Raw genomic sequence first — 23,245 nt, forward strand, 5'->3', positions numbered from 1 at the left:
CATCTTATGATTATCTTGTTTCAAAATGTGGAGCTGGAATTGGGGTAAAACGGGTACCAAACTGGAGAATATTCCACATAATCTAGAAGATTCCACTAAATTTGACTCCGCAAGGGTGGACATATCAGAAGATTCATAATTGAGGGGATTTGTCATAATTTAACCTTACCTCAGGGGTGGCTGTAATTTACCCGAAAAAATTTAAAAATGTTTTTGTATTATGTTCATTGTTATCTTTTGGTAATGAATAGTAACACACAGCAGGGAATTACAAAATTAAATGTGAACGACAAATAACGGGTTTAAGAAAAAAAACTATTTGCCGATGCAGAATTTGCCGAAAATGTTCGACAAAACTTCTTCGGAAATATCTTCTCCACTTATTTGGGCAAGAGCTAAAGCTGCTTCTCTGAGATCAATTGTCCAAAAATCGAAAGGTATTTCTTCGTCGATCGAAGATTGCAACCTTACGAAAGCCTCCCTCGCTCTAACAAGCTGCTCGCATTGCCTCTGGTAATTAATTACATTTTTAAATTAATCGTTAATTCCGATAAAACATAATTATGAACGAATGAACGAAAGGAGAGTAACCTGGTTGACAGTCCATTTGCGGCCCCCACAAGGAATCTTATTGAGACCGACGAGATCCACTATAGAAGATTCTAAATCGGAGATGCCTTGACCGGTCACAGCACATGTAAATACGAGTTTGTCGAAAGAGCTCGAAAGTCTATCGGCCCATTCACAATTAGAAGACGAAGAAGCGCAATCGATTTTGTTCACCACAAGAACTAACGGAGTACTCGATGAAGATGCCCTCTGTCGATTCACGCAAAACGATTAATAAGCATGTTATCATAAGTTCCCGCCCGGAAAAAAAAAAATAAAAAAAAAAAAAAAAAAAAAGGGTTAATTCCACTTTCCCCTTGTACTTTGGCTCGATATCACTTTACCCCCTAGTCCCTACTACTCTCAATTGCATCGATTTGCCCCCCTATACTTGAAAAATGGTATCAATGTAGCCCCCGTCGTTAGTTTTTGGACATTTAACCTCAACACCGTTTGATCTAAGTCCGAAAATTAAAAAAATCACCCCTCCCAGTTTAAATAATTATTAAAAAAAATTAAAAAATTAAAGAAAAAAAAATTGTGGCTGCCATCGTAGACTATGTTTTCTCGTTGTCTTAAATTTTTTATTATTTTATTTTGTTTTTTAATTTATTTTTTGTTTTTTAATAATTATTTAAACTGAGAGGGGTGGTGTTTTTTTGTAATTTCAGAGCTTAGATCAAACGGTGTTAAGGTCAAATGCCTGACATTGAGACAATTTTTGAAGTACAGGGGGCAAATTGATGCAATCGAGAGTAGAAGGGGTAAAGTGATATCGAGCCAAAGTACAAGGGGGAAAGTGGAATTTACCCAAAAAAAAATGACAGTCGACAGACCTTATTGCTTTGAATCCTTTCGAGAAGCCTGTCATCCTCTAAAGTCCACCCCTCGGCAGCACTCACGGTCAACACGATGACATCAGCACTCGTCGCGACTGCTTCAGACCTTTCAACACCTTCAACCAAAAATATCAAAATAACAAAAAATATAATAAATAAATACAATAAAAAAATAAAAAAATAAAAGAGGAATAATAGGCTTACCGATTTTTTCGACGACATCATCAGTGTCCCTAATACCAGCTGTATCGAGAAGTGTGACGGGAATTCCACCGATAGTAATATTGGCTTCTACTATATCTCTTGTTGTGCCGGCAATATTTGTAACTATTGCTCTCTCACTCTGTTACGCTAAAAATGTACGCACAACTACACTATTAGGAATCGCATAGAAATAATTCCGATTCTACATTTTGAAATTAAATAAAAAAAAAGGGACAAATAAATTGAAGTACCCTGTTAAAGATATACACGACACCGCCTACTACAAAAATTGAATAAACCGAACTTGTATTATGTAAAGTAAAAACGAAACTAAAGGACTTGACCCTTTTCGTGAATTCAAGTAAAGGCGTAAACAAAAGGTAGTTGGTGAAAACATAGCAAATAAATCATCATAACGAGGGTAAGAATAAAGAACCCTAATGCAATTTAGGGCACAATAATCATAGTACAAATTACGAGGAGGAAAACTAGCAACGAAAAAGGATTTATAGAGAATAAGCTTTTGAAACATACTTTGCTCCATGCGTTAAGAAGGCTCGATTTCCCAACATTTGGTCGGCCAACAATTGCTATCTGCACACACTTTAGTAATGTTACACCACAAAGCCAATAATTCAAAAATCAAAACTATGATCAAAATACAAGAAGAAACAACAGAATTTTATATATATAATCTTCATCTTCTTCCTCTGCCCCCAAAATATTCTCTTTGGAGTAATTTTTGCGTCCCAAATTGAGGTGGGAATTGGACCGAAATTTCCGATTTCCGCCGATTCCGATCAGAAATTTTCCGAATTTGGAACAATAATTTTCAATCTGAATTCCAAAATTCCGAGTTCCGGTTTTTCAGGGAAATTACTTGGATTGGAATTGGAAAATATATGAGATTCCGATTTCCGATCCCATTATAAGTTCCGAAAATAATCGCAAATTCCACCGATTTCCGAATTTAGAACAAGTTTTTTCATTCCAATTTCCAGAATTCGGATTCCAATTCTCTCCGGGTTTTTTTCAATTTTTTTGGAAAGGGCTAATTCCGATCCGATCCGTCCGATTTACACCCCTAGTCCCAAATTATTTGTCACTTTATAATTCCAATAATGCAATAGTTGCACATTTTTCAAGTTTACCCTTTATCACTTTTAATTAATTGAAAGATAATTAGCTGAGAAACAATTAACAATACGGGTATTTTAGTGATTTTTTTATACCTTTTGCCTTAATCGATGCATATTTCATTGATTTTCTTAATATGTGCGCAACATATATTGTGCGACGGAGGGAGCACAATTTCTTACTATATTTTCTCAATAATTCCATCGTATAAAAATTAAAATTTAATCCGAAAATATATGATCGACAAAGTACCTGTACACCTGACTGTAGAAGCTTGTCGTAATTGGCAGTTTCCAAAGCATTATCCACTTCTCGCAACATCGTACATATTTTATTTACGACTAAACCGGAATCGAGGGGCGGCATCTCATCGTCAAAATCAAGGCGAGCTTCTATCTCTGTTAGTAACTCAATGCACTGTGCTCTTAACAATTTCACCATACCGGAAAAGCCCCCCTGTCACAATATAAATAAAAATTCTGATTTTTATTTATATTTTTTTTCACATGATGGAATTAATGCGACAATCATTATTATTACATGAATGTTGATTCGATCCAATAAATTTTTAAATGATTTTTTTTTTTAAAAACGGGACCTGTATTCCTGCCAATGCAGAATCTGCAGCAGCTGTTGAATTAGCTGATATAAGTTTTCCCACATTTTCAGCCTGGGCTAGATCTAAACGGCCGTTTAAAAAAGCACGGAGAGTGAATTCACCTGCAAGATCGAATATTTATTAATAAATATTGCTCGAAAGTGAAAGGAGAAAAAAAAACTAAACTAAATGAAACTCTAAGGTCTCGTTTGGTTGAGAAAAGATAAGATCAGCCAAGATAAGATTAAATAATCTAATGAAACCCAATTGTATTATTAGACCTTGGAAGATCCAATAAATATTTGCGAGTCGACCCGGCAAATATTTCGAGAACCTCCATCACATTGTATACATGGAAATCAGGAAAAGAAAACGCATACATTTAAAATCATTTCAAGATTTAATAGCTAGTACGAACCACTTTAATGTTGTGTTACATCTAGTTACCACATAGTTGAACTATAGAATCTCGTTAAATTTGAAATTCAGGCATCGTTGGTTGTCAAGATAAGATTACATAATCTAATGAAAACCCAATTATTTTATCGGGCCACAGAACGTCCAACAAAAAAACACCTTAAGAGGCAAGATAAGCCATGATAACCTAATATTTGCGGGTCGACCCGGCAAATTATTGGGGATACCAAACATCAAACAAAGTCCAATTATTTTGTTCATAATAGCTAATCTCCCCAACCAAACGAGGCCTCAGAGTATTATTAAAAGAATAAATGTTATACATATGACGGCACTAGAAAAAATTTACGGTCCGACGGCCTCCTAACAGAATTCCGAGTCAACGAATTAGGAAGATAGTATTTATATTCATATATTAATCGAGCAAAAAATCAAGAAGAAGCAAAAACCTGGTTCTGCCAGCCTGGCACCAGCATCTAGGCAAGCCCTTAAGACACGACGCAGACACACTTCACTGCCATGACACTGAAGCTCGATCACATCTTCACGAGTATACGATTTCGGACCCAACATAGGTACAACCAACACCTAGTGCAAAAAAACTCCGAATTTCATTTATTTTCATGTAAAAATATTATCTTGATTACACTCAGGAGTTGTTTGCAAAAGCATTTCGAAACAGCTTCTGAGCTTTTTTTTTTTTGCTCATAATCTGTTTTTATGTGTTTGCAAAATCAGTTTCTCTTAAAATAAGTTGTTTTAAGCTATTTTTTCCAAAAGCACCTTGAGACCTGCTTTTGTCAATTTAAGTTCATTTTCCAGCGTATTTACAAACACCTGCAACTTTTAGAAATAAGCACTTAATACCCACTTAACTCATAATCAATAACTTCTGCTTTTGAATAAGCTTTTGCAAAACACCACCTAATCTGTGCTCAATAACTTTCCCTTCATTGGCCTCTTCATCTCATTTCTAATTTGCTTTTAAGATAATTTGATTAAAGAAAACTAGATTAAAAAAAAAATTGAACTAAGTCATTTACGAGCTAGATAACGAATCACAAGATAGAAGGCGAACCAAAAGAAGCCAAAGTTCTCTCTCTAGCGTAGATAACTTTCGACGAAACAAAACTCATCAAAAGAGAAACCAGAACGCTAAATTTCGTCTTCTTTACTTTCGATCAACACTTATAAAGTAACTGATTTTCCCTCAGCAGAAATTATCGAAGCATTCACTAAAGTCATCAAAATAAACACAATCTGCAAAAATCTCATTCACAACATCATTTATCCAAGAAACAAAAAAAAAAAAAAAGATTAGCAGTACCTCATCGATGACATTGCAATTTGAATCGAAAACAACACCATACTCAACAACATGGCTAGTAGGCAACCAAGAAAAGTCTTTTCTCCTCTTTCTTGATTTGGGTTGAAAAATCCGACCAACGATAGAAACCGCAGATGGACCGGATAATCGAATAATCCCCACTGCACCCGGTGGGCCCCCCAACGAAGTCACTATGGCCGCAATTGTGGTTGAACTCGAAACCGGCTCCAAGCTGCTCACTTCTCCATTACCCAATCTCTCATCTTTCCTTAGTACCAAAGTGTCCTCTATGCATATTTTAACAACGCATTCGTTTAGAATTCAGACACAAACATATACAGTTAAATCTCTATAAATTAATGCAGCCGAAACTAGCAAAATTCTATTAAATTAGCGAAATATTAAATTATCGAACTAATAATTGAATAGGTTTTTACCGAGTCGGGACCAGAAGAAACTATAATTCAATCGAGGTTATTAATTTATCTTCTCACACATAATTCACTCAACTTTTCAAGAATCTTCACACAAAAATTACACTGAAGGCAACTATATAATTTTGTCAGAAAATCCCAGATGGTCAACTCTTCCGTTGACTTCAGTACCAGAATTTTTTCTGTAATCCCATAAACATAAAATAGACTTTAAAAAAAAATTGTGGGCATTATCAAGAATCAGAAATAATACACATATCTTTTTTTTTTCTTTTTCTTGTGAATTAACCTCAGAAGGAATTAAAAGATTGAATCTTTTCGTAAATGTAATGAGAAGAAATGGTACTTGCCTTTAGCGAGTTTAGAGGAGACAAGAGTCCGAGGATTGGTGGGTTTGTAAGAAGTGGAAAAGATGAGAGAGAGATTTCTTCTGTGAATTGGAGTTGATAATTTGGGGAAAATTGATGCATATTTGCAGCGTTGCAATTGATTAATTAGATTGCGGAATGCTAGTGGTACAGCCATTACTTCTGCTGCTATGTTCTTCGAGGTTTACATACAATCTCTTTTGTCCAAAATCCTAATTTATCTAGTATTTAAATATTGACCCTCAATTTTAACAAATATTACATGTTAACCCAATTTTTAACAGGGGAAATTACAAAAACCCATGTAACAAGAACACTTATTAAAAGAGGCCTCGGACATCCTACATAGGGGTGAAAGTCGGATGGATCGAATCGGAATTAGCCTCTTCGGAAAATTTCCTAAAAAATCGGAATTACAAAATCAATTCCAATTCCGATTCCAAAAGAAATCAGAATCTAAAAATTCATTCTGATTCCAAAAGGCTCGGAAATTTCCGAATTTTGGAAAAAAATCATGGAAATTTTCTCAAATGTTCATAATTTCGAAAAATAAGAACATTCACGTCGATAAAAATAAAACTAATAATTACTAAATTTCATTTCAAAAAATAAATAAAAATAAACACAACATAATATCTAATAAAACTTCTATAACAATTCATTATGTCAAAATCCTAAAACAAAACTTATATGTGTATTTTTCGGAAAAATAAGTATTATATAATATTTATTATTTATAGGTGTATTTTTCGGAAAAAAAATCGGAATTTTTCAGAATTAATTTCAGAAATCAAATCGGATCGGAAATTCCAAATTTATTTTATATAATTCCAATTCCAATCCAAAAAAAAATCGGAAAAAATTCGGAAATCGGAATTTCGGAAATCGGAATTTCGGAAGTCGGAATGAAAAAAGTTGTCCAAATTTGGAACTTTTTTAATCAGAACCGGCGGAAATTGAATTTTCCGTTCCAAGTTGGACCCCTAATCCTACTTTTCTTGCTTGCAAATATATTCACCCGTCCAAACTTTATTTGCAACTAAGACAAATTCTTTTATATTTACCAACAGTACCCCTAACTCATTCAAACCCCAATTCACACCCAATTTCATAATTTAAACCTTAAGTTAGTCCAAATTTCCTCAATTATCAACTTTGACTCCTAACCCAATTTTGACTGTCGTCGTGGGTGATCGTCGTTGACTGCCGGTCTCAGGCGTTGATTATTTAAGAAAAAAAAAAAAAAACAAATTCGACAGGTCAACAAGCGTTGACATTTTTTTAAAACCTCTTTTTCAATAATATTATTGTCCGCGGCTGTAACTTTACTGTCTGAGACAGTAATATTGTAGGGTGAGACAATATTTTACTGTCTTAGTGCAATATTACTGTCTGCGACCATATGTGTTTTTATATTATAAATCAAGTATTATATTATTTATTAGGGGCTCTTTGACATAACTAGGGGTGTGAACGAGCCGAGCTCGCCTCTTTTGGCTGGCTCGAGCTCGAGCTCGAGTCTATTTTGTCGAGCTCGAGCTCGAGCTCGTCGAGTTCCTCTTTTTTTGGCTCGAGCTCGAGCTCGAGCCCAAGCTCATTTTTTTTAATAATTTTCTAATCATTAGTTTATTATTATTAAAAATTATTTAATAAAAATACAAAATAAAAAATAAATTGTAGTTATATATATTTTTAATATTTTTATTTATTTCTATAATATTTTATATTATTATACATTATTTAAATAAAAATAACATATAAAAAATAAAATAAATAAAAAAATAATAATAAATAAGGCTCGCGAGCTCATGAACAACTAAAAATCGGCTCGAGCTCAGCTCGTTAGAAAGCTCGAGCTCGAAAAACTCGAGTCCGAGTTCGAGCTTTATACGAGCCGGCTCGTCGAGCTCACGAGTCGGCTCGACTCGTTTACCACCCCTAGACATAACCTCCCATCATTTTTTTTAATGTGGAGAGGCCCAAAATATTTTATTGCATTTAAGAAAAGCCCATACTCTAGTTTCAGCCACCTGTTTTCCAATTTTGCCCCCTGCCACCTGATTAGCCTATCACGCGCTCCTGCAAATCGTGCAAAATCAAAATCACAAAAAAATCAGAAAAACTGCAAAAAAAAAAACTCCCTGTCTTCCTCCCCATAAACTGTCCCACCGGACGTTTCCTCCCTCCGTCGTAATCGTCTTCTCCCACCGTCATTGCAAGGAAAACGACGTCTCCGAGTCGATTAGTGTTCCGGCTTCGATATAACCAGGAACAACGCCGCCGCTGTCGACTAACCAAGGTTCCGCAACTATACTACTGCAAAAAAAACCCTGTCTCCCTCCCCCGGAAACCGCCACGCCTCACGCTTCCTCCCTCCACCGTAGTCGTCTTCTCCGACCACCATTTCTTTGAAACGACGTCTCTGCAGTCGATTAGGGTTCCGGCTTCGATATAACAAGAAACAACGCCGCCGCTGCACCAACGCAAAACAAAAAAATCGTTCGAACAAAGAGAATGCAGACTAAAGAAAAATCAAGTCGTGAGTGATTAGGCTTCTACATTTTATTCAATTATTTAACCTAATTTTGTTTTGCATGACGCCATTTTTCTCGTTTTATGCAGGCGACAGTAAGAAGAAAGGTAAAAGAGATATACGGAAACTTGATGTTGGTATGAAACCCCCTTAATATTTAAAAATGTTGATAGTCGATTAGTGTGTGATTTCGTCTGGTCGTATGCTGGATGGATTGAAGTATGTGTGCTGATAAAACTATGATTATATCATAGTCGATTAGTGTGTGATTTGTATAGTCGATTTACTAGCCGTCTGGTCGTATGCTGGATGGATTGAAGTATTTGTGCTGATGAGCAGAATGTAATTATATCATAGTCGATTAGTGTGTAATTTGTATAGTCGATTTACTAGCCGTCTGGTCGTATGCTAGATAGATTGAAGTATGTGTTGCTAATTTTCAAAATATCATTTGCAGAGTTAAAAATCTAAAGACAAACCCGCCATTGCCGTCGCACTAATTTTTCTCTCTCTCATCTTTCGTCGTTCTTTCACACTTCAAATATCTCTCTCTCTCTCTCTCTCTCTCTCTCTCTCTCTCTCTCTCTCTCTCTCTCTCTCTCTCTCTCTCTCTCTCTCTCTCTCTCTCTCTCTCTCTCTCTCTCTCTCTCTCTCTCTCTCTCTCTCTCTAATGACCACCTCAATAGTTACTGAAATCTATCATTTAATATTAATATCTCCAATACGCCCCCTCAACAACCATAGAATTGTAAAGATGTTTGTAATCTTAGGATGTTTGAACTTCCTGAAGACATTTAAGAAAAAATTAAGAAACTCAAAATGATAAAAATAATTGGTTTTATTCAGAAAATGAATTTTTTTTAAGCAATTAGATGTTTTGGAGAAAAAAAATATAAATACCGAAATATCCCAAGTAAAATGGACTGAAAATGGTGAACAAATATAGTGGGAAATTGTTCAAACAAACCCATATATATATGTGTGTGTATATATATATATATATATATATATATATATATATATATAAATTTTAATATTATTTTGGAAATAATGTAACAGTAGGGGGTTTTTGTATCTATATATAATACACGAGGTATATGATACAAAGTTCATAGTATAAGGATGTTTTTGTATTTAACCCTAAATTTTGTATAAACCATCTTAATTTTAAATATATGTATAGTCGCCAATCGTATACAATTACCATATATTCTATATACAATCTCTATTACTATTACATCCCGCATTTGATTTACACTCAACCGTATAGAATACAAGCAAGGATATACAACAGATGGTATATATCCACGTCGGTCTGGTAGTGTTCAAACAATTCTCGATCCACTATATACGACGTAATAAAAAATTATTTACAAGGATGTAAGAGGCATATCGAAAGGACGTCGAACCATCACGCTACTAAGTGTATGGGGATTGAGGCGCGGCCTATTCTACCTAGTCAAAACTCATTAATCATTACACTATTAAAGCAATTGTTGTGGAGTTGGGGATATATGCGGCTCTCGCGCACTGTGACGGCAGTTTATCAGACGGAACGTGTAGAAATAATAATATGAATAATGTTTTTCATATTTTTCATTAACCAACACTACATTCTTATATATACATATATGCATGATCAAAAAGGATCAAGCAAATATTCTTTAATAAATGTATATAAAATCAAATCAAATATCCTAATGATATTTACAATTAAATCAAATATTGCATATAATCAAATCAAATATCTTTGGGATTATCTCTAATATGCCCCTTCAAGATGGAGCTCCGTGAGGAGAGTCCAATCTTGTCTCTAAGATAAAGAAATCGAGCTCGAGGTAGTGGTTTGGTGAGAGCATCGGCTAATTGATCGGTGGATGAGACATGAGCAACTCGTAGATCTCCATTTTGAACTTGAACTCTAATGAAGTTAAAGTCAATGGCAACATGCTTCATACGAGAATGGAATACTGGATTAGAACACAATTGTGTAGCTCCAATATTATCACAATCGGGTGACTGAGGTAGTTGGATATGGAGATCGGTGAGAAGAGAACTTATCCAAGATAATTCAGCAGTTGTAGCAGCAACAGACCGATATTCGGCTTCACTAGAAGAGCGAGCAATTGTACGTTGCTTCTTGGAACTCCGCGAAATAGGATTGTGACCGAGATAAACAATATAAGCACTTGTAGAAGAGAAATCATCCTTATTTCCCGCCCAATCCGCATCGGAAAAGGCATGGAGTGACTGTGGAGTATCACGATAGAGACATATGCCATAATCAGAAGTACCAGAAAGATAGAGTAAGAGGCGCTTAGCTGAAGTCCAATGGTCGGTGGTTGGACGATGCATGTATTGAGATAGCTTGTTTACTGTAAAAGCTATTTCTGGCTGAGTAAGAGACAAGTATTGTAAGCTACCCACGAGGGCTCTGTATTCCGTTGGATCAGTAAGAGTAGTGCCCGGGTGAAGCGTAAGTGTTGGACTAGTGGGGAGAGGGGTGAGTACTGATTTGCTATCAATCATATTGGTACGAGAAAGAAGATCGAGAATGTACCGGCGTTGAGAAAGAATAACTCCATGTTCGTGCGGAGTGACTTCCACACCAAGGAAGTAGGCAAGCGGTCCAAGATCTTTAATGGAAAATCGATGAGAGAGAGATGTAACAATCTGGTTGACTGTAGCATTATTGTCACTTGTGATTATAATATCATCCACGTAGACAAGAAGATATACACATTGATTACCAGTGTGGAGAATAAAAAGAGACGTATCTGCATGTGAGTTTCGAAATCCAATTGCAATAAAAATTTGACGAAGCTCATTGTACCATGCACGCGGAGCTTGTTTAAGGCCATATATTGCCTTGTGAAGCTTACACACGTGTGTTGGGTAGTCGGGATCAACAAAACCTTGTGGTTGAGCCATATATACATCTTCGTTGAGATGCCCTTGTAAAAATGCATTATTCACATCGAATTGTCGGAGAGACCATCCACGACTTATAGCTATACTAAGGACAATCCGAACTGTGGTAGGCTTAATGACTGGGCTAAATGTATCATTGTAATCTACATCGGGTCGCTGCTGAAATCCTTTAGCAACCAACCGAGCCTTGTACCTATCAATTGAACCATCAGAGTGACGTTTAGTTTGGAAAATCCATTTGCAACCAACAATATTTTGGGAAGGTACAGATGGAACTAACTCCCATGTCCCATTTCGAACAATAGCATCATATTCTTCAGACATGGCTTGACTCCATTTAGGATCTTTGATGGCTTGGGTCGCAGTTGTGGGTTCCAACTCAGTGTTATTGGAAAGTTGGGCAGTGAGGTTCAATTTTTGGGTAGGTTTGTGGATTGAATTTTTGGCCCGTGAAGTCATACGGTGTGAGTTATGGTTTTCAGGTACATGTATGGCTTGTTGGATGTTTGGTTCATGAGGGTTTGTGTGATTAGCTGATTGAGTCGGTGCTAAGGTTACAGTTGGTGGGTTTAGAGGTGATGGAGTGTTTGAGGATATGGGTTGGATATTTGGTTCAGGAGGGTTTGCGAGATTAGGTGATTGGGTCGGTGCTAAGGTTATAGTCGATGGGTTTAGAGGCGGTGGAGTATTTGAGAGTGCTGATGGATTGGGTGGTGTCGGGACTTCACTCGAGAGCATAGAAGGAGACCGCTCGTTAGATGGCGTGGAGAGTAGCCGGAGGTGAGTTTCTTGTGACAAAATTTGTAGAGGTGGCGGGATCCATGTGGAGATGCTGTGTGGTTCAGGGCGAGGTAAATGGGTATGAAGGGAAGAGAACGGGAAAACCGATTCAACAAACTTGACGTGACGAGATATAAACATTTTATTGTTAGAAGGATCATAACAAAAATATGCACTTTGTGTGAGAGAGTACCCAAGGAAGACACAAGGTGTAGAGCGAGATTCTAGTTTATGGAAAGAATATGGTCGAAGCCAAGGGTAACATAGGCAACCAAAGATCTTGAGTTTAGAATAGTTAGGAGAGGTACCAAAAATCTTTTCAAAAGGTGACAAGAGATTTAATGTTAGAGTCGGCATACGATTTATTAGATAAACAACAATGATGAATGCATGCGACCAAAAAGTTAAAGTAAGTGAAGCATGAGAGAGAAGTGCGAGACCAATTTCGACTATGTGACGGTGACGTCTTTCAGAAAAACCATTATGTTCCGGTGTGTGAGGTGGTGTTTTAAGGTGAGAAATACCGTGAGTAGCTAAATAGGAAGTTAGGCTAATATATTCGCCACCATTGTCAGAATAAAGAGTTTTAATTTTTCTGTCAAAGTAGTTTTCGACAATTGTTTTGAATCATTTGAAGACATCGTAGACATCTGATTTGTGCTAGAGTATATAAAACCATGTATATTTTGTAAAATGATCAACAAAAATAACATAATATTTAAAACCATCATGCACGTCGGAAAAAATAGTTTGAAGAGGTTGAGTTGAGTGATGTGATAGAAAAAGGGAGTTTGTGACTTTTATTGCAGTGGGATGCATTACATGAATTAGGCAGAATTGAAGACGACAAATCTAAGTTATAATGAGACGCAACATGTTTTAGAATAGAGAAAGACGGATGACCTAATCTATGATGCCACTCGGACGAAGTGGTTTTGGCACTAGAAAAGGCAATTAGAGGTGGTTTCAGGGATGAGGAAGTCGGCCACTCATACACTCCATCCTTCGTTTGGCCCTTTTGTAGAATTTCCCCCGTGCGAAGTTCCTTCACAAGAAAATGAAATGGTAAGAATTCAAAGGATACATTATTAGTGAGGCAGAATTATAAAATAGATATTAAATTCTTTTTCATGCTGGGAACACATAAACATTAGATAAATTGAACGAAGCGGTCGGGGTAATGAGGGAAGTGGAACCAGTATGTGTTATCGGTAGACCCGTGCCATCGCCAATCATAACGTCGTCTGTGCCTGTGTATGGTGCATGAAGAGATAAGTTGCTAAGGTCGGCAGTGACATGATGAGACGCACCACTCTCAAGGAGCCACGGTGGAGTTGCAGATGCAGAGGTGGCAGCAAAATGAGCCCTAGGTTGCCATGGTGTTGTAGAACGGCCAATCGGAGTTTGAGTTGAGGACGATGAGTCATTCGGTACAAGGCGAAATGAAGGACATCGTTTGGGAGTATGACCTTGAATACCAAAAATTTGACAGTGGCCAAGATATGGTCGTGATAGTGAACAATCACCTCGAGATTGACTTTGACCCGAAGAAGGTCGCCAATTGAAGGAAGGACGCCATTTGGTGTTGGTCGATGGTGGACGCCACCCAGAGGTACGCAGATCTGTATGTGTGCGTTGTGCGGGATTGGTAGTGACTGGCATATAAGACTGATCGGGTTTCTTCTCTTGCAAATGCGCTTCAAAAGTGAGTAGTTTTTCATGAAGCTCATCAAATGTGATCAGTGTGTCACGAGCGTTGACAACATTGACAAGATCTTTGTAATCATTGCCGAGACGTCAAGAATTTTTTCCACTAGATCATCATCATCCATAGGGACACCCAATAACGCAAGTTCATCTTCCCGAGCTTTGACAGATTGTAGAAATTTTGTTATGTTTTGAGCGCCTTTAGTAGGGTTTTTGAGGTCCCTTTTAACTTGTTTGATCCGCCCTCGAGATGCTTTGGCATAAGTATTAGCGAGAATAGTCTAAGCTTCACGAGATGTTGTTGCACGGGCAATGAAAGGAATGATGGTAGGAGAAAGTGAGCAAATAATAGCGTTGAGTATAAGTTGATCCTGACGAATCCAAAAAGTATGGGCAGGGTTCGGTTGTGTTGTTTGGTTTGTAGTGATGGTAGCGGGTGGGCAAGGTTTGGTCCCATCAATATAACCAATGGGATCATAACCAAAAAAAAGGGTTTGAAATTGGAATTTCCATGAGGTGTAATTAGTAGAGGAAAGTTTAAGAGGGGCTTGAGCAAGTACATTGATGGTAATAAGCGTTTGGCTTGTATCAATAGTGGTAGTTGAAGGAGTAGCAGTATTGGCCATGGTGTAATTTGAGGTGTAGAGGTATTAAAAGAATGAGAGAGAGAGAGGTTTGTTAAAAAAAATGTTGCTCTGTATACCATGTAGAAATAATAATATGAATAATGTTTTTCATATTTTTCATTAACCAACACTACATTCTTCTATATATATATATATATATATATATATATATATATATATATATATATGCATGATAAAAAAGGAACAAGCAAATATTCTTTAATAAATGTATATAAAATCAAATCAAATATCCTAATGATATTTACAATTAAATCAAATATTGCATATAATCAAATCAAATATCTTTGGGATTATCTCTAATAGAACGGACTAGAATGGGGTCGAACGGCTTCTGGCGGTGTTCGTGGTGTGTTTTTTGTGGCGGCGGGAATGGATTTAGTCACTCAAGTTTTCAAAAGTTTCAACTTAGGTCCCGAAATTTTATGATTTCTATTAAAATTTTAACCCCCAAATTGGAATTTTCTGTATTTTTTTCACCCTTTTGCACATTTAAATGCTTTAAAGGAGGTTGTTGTAACATTGATATAACATTAATTTTTTATTGTAATATTATTTTAATAAATTAGCATATTATAATTTCTAAATCTATTTTTAGCATTTTAATTAACAAGTGTTCGCTTCGGCCGCTAAATTCCCGTGAAGTTGCAACGGTGGTCTTCGCAATAACGCCTACGACGTTCCCTTTTATATATATTTAGATTTAAAAAAAAGTGTACAGGATACATAAAACTTACAATGAATATTGAATACTATAAATACTTTAATTATAAATTTGTACCAATTAGCATAATTTTATAAGTTTAGGCCCCGTTTGGTTGGCAAGATAAGATTAAATAATCTAATGAAACCCAACTATTTTATTGAAGCTTGAAACGTCCAATAAAAAAAACTCATTAGAGGGCAAGATAAGGCATGATTGTATAATTTTGGCGCGTCGACCCGGCAATTTATTGAAGATACTAGGGCTGAAAGTCGGATGGATCGGATCGGAATTAACCTTTTCGGAAAATTTCCAAAAAATTCGGAAGTACAAAATCAATTCCAATTCCAATTCCAAAGATTTTGGAATCTAAAAATTCATTCCAATTCCAAAAGCCCTGGAAATTTCGGAATTTTGGAAAAAAATCGGAAATCACATAAACTTTAAAATTTGAAAACTTAGCCGAAAATTTCTAAAATGTTCATACTTTTTCAAAAATAATAACATACATGTCGATAGAAGTAAAACTAATAACTACTAAATTTCAGTTCAAAAAAATAAATATAAATAAACACCACATAATATCCAATAAAACTTCTAACAAAAATTCATTATGTCAAAATCCTAAAACAAACCTTATAGGTGTATTTTTCAGAAAATAAGAATTATATAATATATATTATTTATAGGTGTATTTTTCGAAAAAAAAATTTGGAATTTTTCGGAATTAATGTTGGAATTAAATCGGATCGGAAATCGGAAATTCCATATTTATTTTATATAATTCCAATTCCTATCCAAAAAAATCGGAAAATCGAAAATCGGAATTTCGGAAGCCGGAATGAAAAAAGTTGTTCCAAAATTGGAATTTTTCGAATCGGAACCAGCGGAAATTGGAAATTCCGTTCCAACTTGCACCCCTAGAAGATACCAAACATCAAATTAAGTCAAACTATTTAGTTAATCATGCTTATCTTGGCAACCAAACGAGGCCTTAGCATTTTATTTGAATTTTAGAAATATTTATTTGTTGAAATGAAATTTGTAAACATTTTTTTAGAAAATTACATGTTAGATATATTCCATTCATTATAATATTAAAAAAAAAAAAAAAAAAAAGTCTACTACTTATTTTAATATCTTAATATGAAAAAAAAATTATTATTATTTTATTGCTAGAGTTATTTTCACAAAATAATATATATATATATATATATATATATATATATATATATATATATATATATATATATATATATATATATATATATATATATATATATATATATATATATATATATATATATATATATATATATATATATATATATATTTTTTAAAGTAATATATCAGTGACTGTTGTGCGTTTAAGGAGATAGTTGTACCATTTGATGTTCACGATGTATTGTATAATATTCTTCTGCTTAATTATAAATGAATGTCATTTCATACAATATCAAAAATAAATTTTGTGAAACACATTTCAGTAGAAACTTCCGTATTTTTCGTAAACAGAGTATAAACTATATAGGATTAGACTATCACTTCTTGTGAAGAGAACTCTTTCGCAATTGGTGTGCTGGCGCATTATTTACACATCGAAGAATCTCGAGAAGATTCCTCGATTTCAGTACCGAAACAACTTAGGCTTCAAACCTCCTCAGCAAATTTAGGCGAAAATGTTTGGACAGCGTCCGCTACGGTCAGAAAAATCTTATCTTCGCCTATTACATTCGTAAGCTTCGATGCATGCAACTTGTCCATAACTACTGGCCCGGGATTTGCAAGAACAAGCTGTTCGAACAAAAACAAATGCTTTTTTTCAGGTAAATTTTCGAGTTATATTTATTTGTGCTTATAAAAAGATTTTTTTTTTTTAAATAAAGTACGAAGTTCGATTCGTTTTTACCTGAACAGATCTCTTCTGAAGACCTTTTTCCAGTTCTTCCAGTGCATGGATACCACTCGTGTCGATGTCCGTAACGGCTATAAAAGTACCATGAAAAGACGATAAGAATTTAAATATTTTACACGTAAAAATTTTGGTAAATATTTATGGATTTATTGCGAAAAATCGCATGCAATTCAATTTATTTTAGCAAACTACTCCTAGAAACTCACTATTTCGGGGGTTGTGTGCTACAAAAAATGCATTAAAAGGGTTTTTTTTTGCTAATATTAATATCATGGGGAGTTTTTAAGAAATTCGATATAACCTACTAAATGCAATAATGAACTCAAAATTTTACTTACGAGACATTTCGACAATCAAAAATTGAATTTGAGGAAGTCCGTCGGCTTTCAGCTGCTCGTCTTCATCCGTCAGCCACCTCAATAACCTACACAATTTCGAGAAAAAAAGAAAACACATTAGATTCATAATTTTACGTGTTTTTTTTCTTATTTTTCACAACAAGAATAGATTTCATTCGATTTACCTCTCCCTAATATAATTCGAATTCGAGAAGTATATTGCAGAATCGACCCTTATAATCAAAACTCCGGGGACTTTAGTTGCCTCCGGATACTGTTGAATATTCCGATAAACATTCGATCCCGGGATTTTTCCAAGAAGTGCCGTTCTTGGTCTTGTTACTTGTAAGAGTAACTTAGCGAAAGATATCGATACCTATATAACGAGTGTACAATATAATAATAAATTATAAAATTCACCAAAAACTCGAAATGATAAAAAAACAATTTTTTGAAAATAACAAATTTTTTTTTTACTGCAATCAAGAGTCCCATTTCGACGGAGATAAAAACGACGCCGAAAAAGGCTCCCATGCAAGCGATGAAATCGAATTTATCGATCTTCCAAATAAGAATTGCGGCTTCGTAGTCAATTAAGCCAAGTACTGCAGAGATGATGATTGAAGATAGGATTGCGTTTGGCGTGTACTCGAAAAGTGGTGTGATGAATAGTAACGTCAAAAGTATAACTATCGACATCACTATGTTAGAAACTGCCGTTTGGCATCCGGCCATGAAATTTACAGCCGATCTCGAAAATGAACCTGCAAATAAAACCATATATTTAACACATTTTTTTTTATCCGTGCAATATTCTTAGGTCTTGTTTGGTTGTGAAGATACAGCATGATTAATCTCGAATTCACTAATTCGGACACAAAATTTCGGGATTTCCGGAAAATCCCATATTTTAAAAAAACGGTCGGGATTTGAGAATTTCTTCATACCTTGAAGACAAATTTGTGATGATAGTACTTAGAAACAAAAAAAAAATCATTAGTTGAAAATTAAAAATAAAGTAACATAAGTTGAAAACTGAAACTAGAATTGCATAATTTGAAAACTTCGGGATTTCCCGAAATACGGAATCGGGTAAAATTTAAATCCCGAATCCCGAATTTCCAATTTTCCGAAATCTTGTTCCGAACGAAAATCGTCTTTTTATGAGATTCAAAGCATCGTTGTTTACATGTCCGAATATTGTTTCATCGAGGAATCGAATTATTACCTGTAGCCACATAGCAAGATGTCATTGAACCAGCAATATTCATTGCACCAAGAGCAATCATTTCTTTGTTTCCATCTATTTGATAGTCTTTCATCGCAGCAAAAGTTCTTCCGATCGCAACAGCTTCCTGATATATATCCCGTTCGAATTACCGGTTATTAATATGATTCTTGAAAAGAAAAAAAAAAAAAAAAAAAAATTACCGTGAGAGCAACCATGCCGGCCACTATGCCTATTTTAACACCTTTCAAGAGATAATCTCCCGTAAAATAAATTTCGTCTACCGATGGACGATTAATTCCTTTTTCTATATGCTTTACCTAATTGTCATAAAAAAAAATTAAAAAAAAATTATATTTATGTAACTATAAAAGTGGTTAATTTCAAGTAAATGAAGTAAAGGTCTTACAATTTGTACTCCTTTTTTGTCTGCATGAGTAATGTAGACGAAGAAAGTCGATAAAATGACGGAGATTAGAGGAGCGATTGCAGCTATCCAGAATAACTTCTTCTTCTTCTTTCCCTGCATTCATTTCTCTCAACGTATGTCAGAAAAATTGATAATCGAGTAATTGGTTTATGTTTTCCAACATATATACAGTAGAACCTCAATAAATTAATACTCGATAAATTAATAACTTCGCTTAAATAATAATTTCTTACGGTTTCGACTCGGTAAAAACGTACTAAATTATTAGCTCGATAATTTAATATTTCGCTAAATTAATAGAATTTTGTCAGTTCCGAGTGTATTAATTTATAGAGGTTTACCTGTATTATTAGAATATATATGTGTATATATAAGAAGCAAAAGTACTTGAAAAATCTTACAATGTACTTTGCTAATAGGAGAAACACCAGAAAAGTTGCTCCGATGAGAATCGTCGGCACGTTCCACTGTGCAAATATAATATCATGAGAGAGAGAGAGAGAGAGAGAGAGAGAGAGAGAGAGAGAGAGAGAGAGAGAGAGAGAGAGAGAGAGAGAGAGAGAGAGAGAGAGAGAGAGAGAGAGAGAGAGAGAGAGAGAGAGAGAGAGAGAGAGAGAGAGAGAGAGAGAGAGAGAGAGAGAGAGAGAGAGAGAGAGAGAGAGATCAGAGAGAGAGAGAGAGAGAGAGAGAGAGAGAGAGAGAGAGCTCACGCCATGATGTGCCGAACCGAAGACAGATTGCATAACCGAAATAATATCAGTGTTCTTCGTAAATTTTTTAATGCCCAAAAAGCCCTTGAGCTGTTGGAGTGCAATTGTTATAGCAGCACCAGCCATAAATCCAACTATAGCAGCGTGTGATAGAAAGTCGATCAAGAATCCCAATCTGTCACACGGTAAAAAAAAAAACGAAACTTAGCCACCAAAAAAAAAAAAGAATTAACTTAATTTTTAGTCGATAAATTGAGTTTGAATAATCGGAAGATAATTAATTACCTAAGAATGCCAAGAGTAGCTTGCGTTATACCGGCGAAGAAAGTAGCCGTAAAAGCAAGCCTACGATATTCAAAAGGATTTTTCACGGGGTCTATTTCATTTTGCAAAAGAGTCCCTAACAATAGTGACACAACCGCAACCGGTCCGATAGCTATATCTCTCGAGCTTCCCATAAACGCGTAAACCAAAGGCGGGACGAAGCTTGAATCTAAAAATTCATTTCAAATATATTATTAATTGCTTCCTTAAATCATATATTATTGCATTCATCACCCACGCACGCGTTTACTCTAATTGCTAAAAATGTCATAGTGTTAATGTGTTATTGATATTAGCAAGAACCCCCCTATGATTAATCTTTTTTAGCAAACTACCCCGTAAAAAAACCAGTATTAGGGATTTTTTTTTTGCTAATACTAATAACACGAGGATTTTTTTTTTTTTTTTTTTTTTATATATTCGATACAACGCAGGGGTATAAATGCAATAACCTCTACATGAAATGGTTAATGAAATAATAATGTTACTCACATAAGCCATACTGAGGAGCTAAATTTGCAAGCTTCGCGTAGCCAATATCCTGTTAAAAAAAAAAAAAAACGCAACGAAAAATATAACTAAATTCGTCGAACAATTTAACCAATATTGTATTTTTCTTACACAACAACAATAAATAAATATATAAGTATTGTAATTTGTACCTGAGGAATGCAGAGACTGGCAATAGTAAGCCCCGCGATTAAATCGCCTTTGAATTTAGCAAGATTGTAGCTTCTACCCCATTCAAGAATCGGGAAAACGGCTTGTACACCTAAAATGAACTTGCGGGACCCGCTTTGATCCTTAAACGTGCGAAGAGGGTCGTCGGAAAAGAATGTCTCTTTTAAAGTTGTCGAGAATTCCTTCCATAGCTTCTGCTTCGGAGGAACCCCCACTTTGTACGGTGGATGATGAGAATACGACAAATTTTCAGTTTCCATTTATAACCCTCGTTTCGATTTTCGGTACTACAAAAGAAAAAATAAATTGTAATTAGATCATTATTGTAACATTTCGTCTTGTCTACTTATATAATTGTCCGGAAATTACGAGCTTAGCACCATTACATTACAAAAGTCTTCGATCGAGTGAATATATATCGACCAATTTTCGTATAAACCAGCGCGTTATAAAAACAATTAGCACTATTTGAAACATAATTCGTTGTTCAAAGGCGAAGATTCTACAAAGTAAATTCGGTCATGATCCGAAAAATTATAAATATAAATCCAACAGCAGATTCATAATTCTAAATCGAATATCTAATTACAGTGATCACATTTATGAAAATTATATATGAATGTATATCTTTTTTACAAATAACACTAATTAATTAAAAATCAAGAAAATAAAAATCCCAGAAATTCTCACCTAAATTAAAGTAGATAGGATAGCCCCCACACACGACCACCTCTGCACCAACAAAAAACAAAAAAACTATTAAATTAACAAAAGCATCTCCGACAGCAAAACGACAAAGGGCCATTACATAAATAACCAATTTTTATTGGGTTATTTATGAAATTAATAATAATAAGTTTCCAGGAAACACACGAATTTGAAATTGAATTTGAAATTTGTTACCAATCTCACCTTTTTGCCTTTTAATTCTCACCCCCAATAGTGTTCATAAGAATATTTTCTGGGCCACAATCATCATTTAGAAAGATGACTGAAAAATATTAAAAAAAAATTGATAAAAAAGAATAATAAATAAAAATAAAAATCCAGGTGAATTCAATTTATTCTCGTACTAAGTACTAAATTAATATAAGATCGATCCGAGGTTCAAGGAATAACTATATTGTATGTATCTGTACGAGAAGTTGTATGTAGACGGAAATTTTGATCTAATACGTATTAAATTAATACGGTCAAATGTATTTTTTGTGTGTGTGTGTTTGACCGAAAAAAAAAAATTGAAATGAAAAGACAATTATGTAAAGCATTACCACATACTTACTACTTGACTGGGTTGACTTTTAGATACAAAGTCATACCTTCAAAGCAATATAAAGAATTAATTAATAGTAGTATTTGGACGACATTGTCAAGATACATTGGTGATATTGATAATTTTTATTATTTTATAAATAATGATGAATTCATGAAAAGATTAGGGTAATCCAATGGATTTTGATAGTATATAATATAACTATGGGGGGAATTAAATAAAATTTAGTATTTCTTTGATAATATTAGTTTTCTTCGGCGTTGCTTTTGATATTTCAAGTTTCGATTCATATATACTTTCTATTAGGGGGTTAACAAAACAACCGAAAAACCGAACAAAAAAACTGAAAAATCGAGCAGTTTCGAATAGTAAACCGGATGTACGGTTTCTTATTCTTGAAAAATCGAATTATGCGTTTCATATGCGGTGCAAATGACGAATAACCGAACCGAAGTTATATATTTTGATTACCCTAATTGTTACTTTCTATCTTTCGATTACTAGTCTCATTCTAAGCATTTGTGTATAAACTGAGACATTAGTATTTAGTATTTTAATCATTTAGTAACTAAATCGTTACTTAACATAATTTTAATGGGATGGATGAAAGTAGAAAAAAGAAATATAAGTATAATGCATCATTTCTTTTAATGGAATATAATAGTATAATGGATCATCTAAAATCTAAATTATGTTAAGTGTCACATGGAATTAAATTTTTATATTTATGTTGCGTTTAGTATATTTATTTTGATGGAATAGTTTAATGCTCCTTTCCTATAATTAAAAAAGAATATCCTATTTTTTTGTCTTGCAAATATATCGACACGTCCAACACTCTTTGTTACTAAGGAAACTCTCTTATATATACTGATTCGGACTAGAATTTGACCCACTAGGCCCAAAGCAGGAAGCCCATTAAGGACTAGGACCTGACCCGTATGACCCATTAGAATATGAAGCCCATGAAAGGAAGAAAAGGAGGGGGGCCCACCACCCGGCGGCTCAGGGCTGCAAGAAATAGGACTATCGAAATGGCCCGAGCGCACTTACGGCACCCGAGAGTCCCGTCGAGGGCATGACAGGTCGGAACAAGTATGGAAGGGCAGTCATAA

At 34.8% G+C, this 23,245-nt stretch overlaps 2 protein-coding genes across 2 annotated transcripts; both read right to left on the minus strand.

The window, feature by feature from the left end:
* Positions 1 to 202: 202 nt before the first annotated feature.
* LOC105951000 (tRNA modification GTPase) lies at positions 203 to 6,152 on the minus strand. The gene is made up of 10 exons (XM_012974392.2): positions 5,916 to 6,152; positions 5,132 to 5,418; positions 4,254 to 4,392; positions 3,388 to 3,509; positions 3,042 to 3,245; positions 2,187 to 2,246; positions 1,653 to 1,791; positions 1,446 to 1,564; positions 592 to 819; positions 203 to 510 (listed from the first exon to the last, which is right to left on the minus strand). The coding sequence occupies exons 1-10, from the start codon at positions 6,088 to 6,090 to the stop codon at positions 316 to 318; spliced, it is 1,668 nt and encodes a 555-aa protein (XP_012829846.2). The 5' UTR covers positions 6,091 to 6,152; the 3' UTR covers positions 203 to 315.
* Positions 6,153 to 16,659: 10,507 nt separating this feature from the next.
* On the minus strand, positions 16,660 to 22,129 carry LOC105950998 (sulfate transporter 1.3). Its single transcript, XM_088815381.1, has 15 exons — positions 21,770 to 22,129; positions 21,548 to 21,589; positions 20,839 to 21,144; positions 20,669 to 20,717; positions 20,138 to 20,345; positions 19,853 to 20,027; positions 19,544 to 19,609; positions 19,122 to 19,235; positions 18,916 to 19,032; positions 18,713 to 18,839; positions 17,962 to 18,248; positions 17,670 to 17,860; positions 17,485 to 17,570; positions 17,141 to 17,217; positions 16,660 to 17,025 (listed from the first exon to the last, which is right to left on the minus strand). The coding sequence occupies exons 3-15, from the start codon at positions 21,115 to 21,117 to the stop codon at positions 16,882 to 16,884; spliced, it is 1,920 nt and encodes a 639-aa protein (XP_088671507.1). The 5' UTR covers positions 21,118 to 21,144; positions 21,548 to 21,589; positions 21,770 to 22,129; the 3' UTR covers positions 16,660 to 16,881.
* Positions 22,130 to 23,245: the final 1,116 nt, after the last annotated feature.

The sequence above is a fragment of the Erythranthe guttata genome, chromosome 3, assembly GCF_056151865.1.
Source record: "Erythranthe guttata isolate IM_541 chromosome 3, IM_541, whole genome shotgun sequence".
In the NCBI taxonomy this organism is placed as follows: domain Eukaryota; kingdom Viridiplantae; phylum Streptophyta; class Magnoliopsida; order Lamiales; family Phrymaceae; genus Erythranthe; species Erythranthe guttata.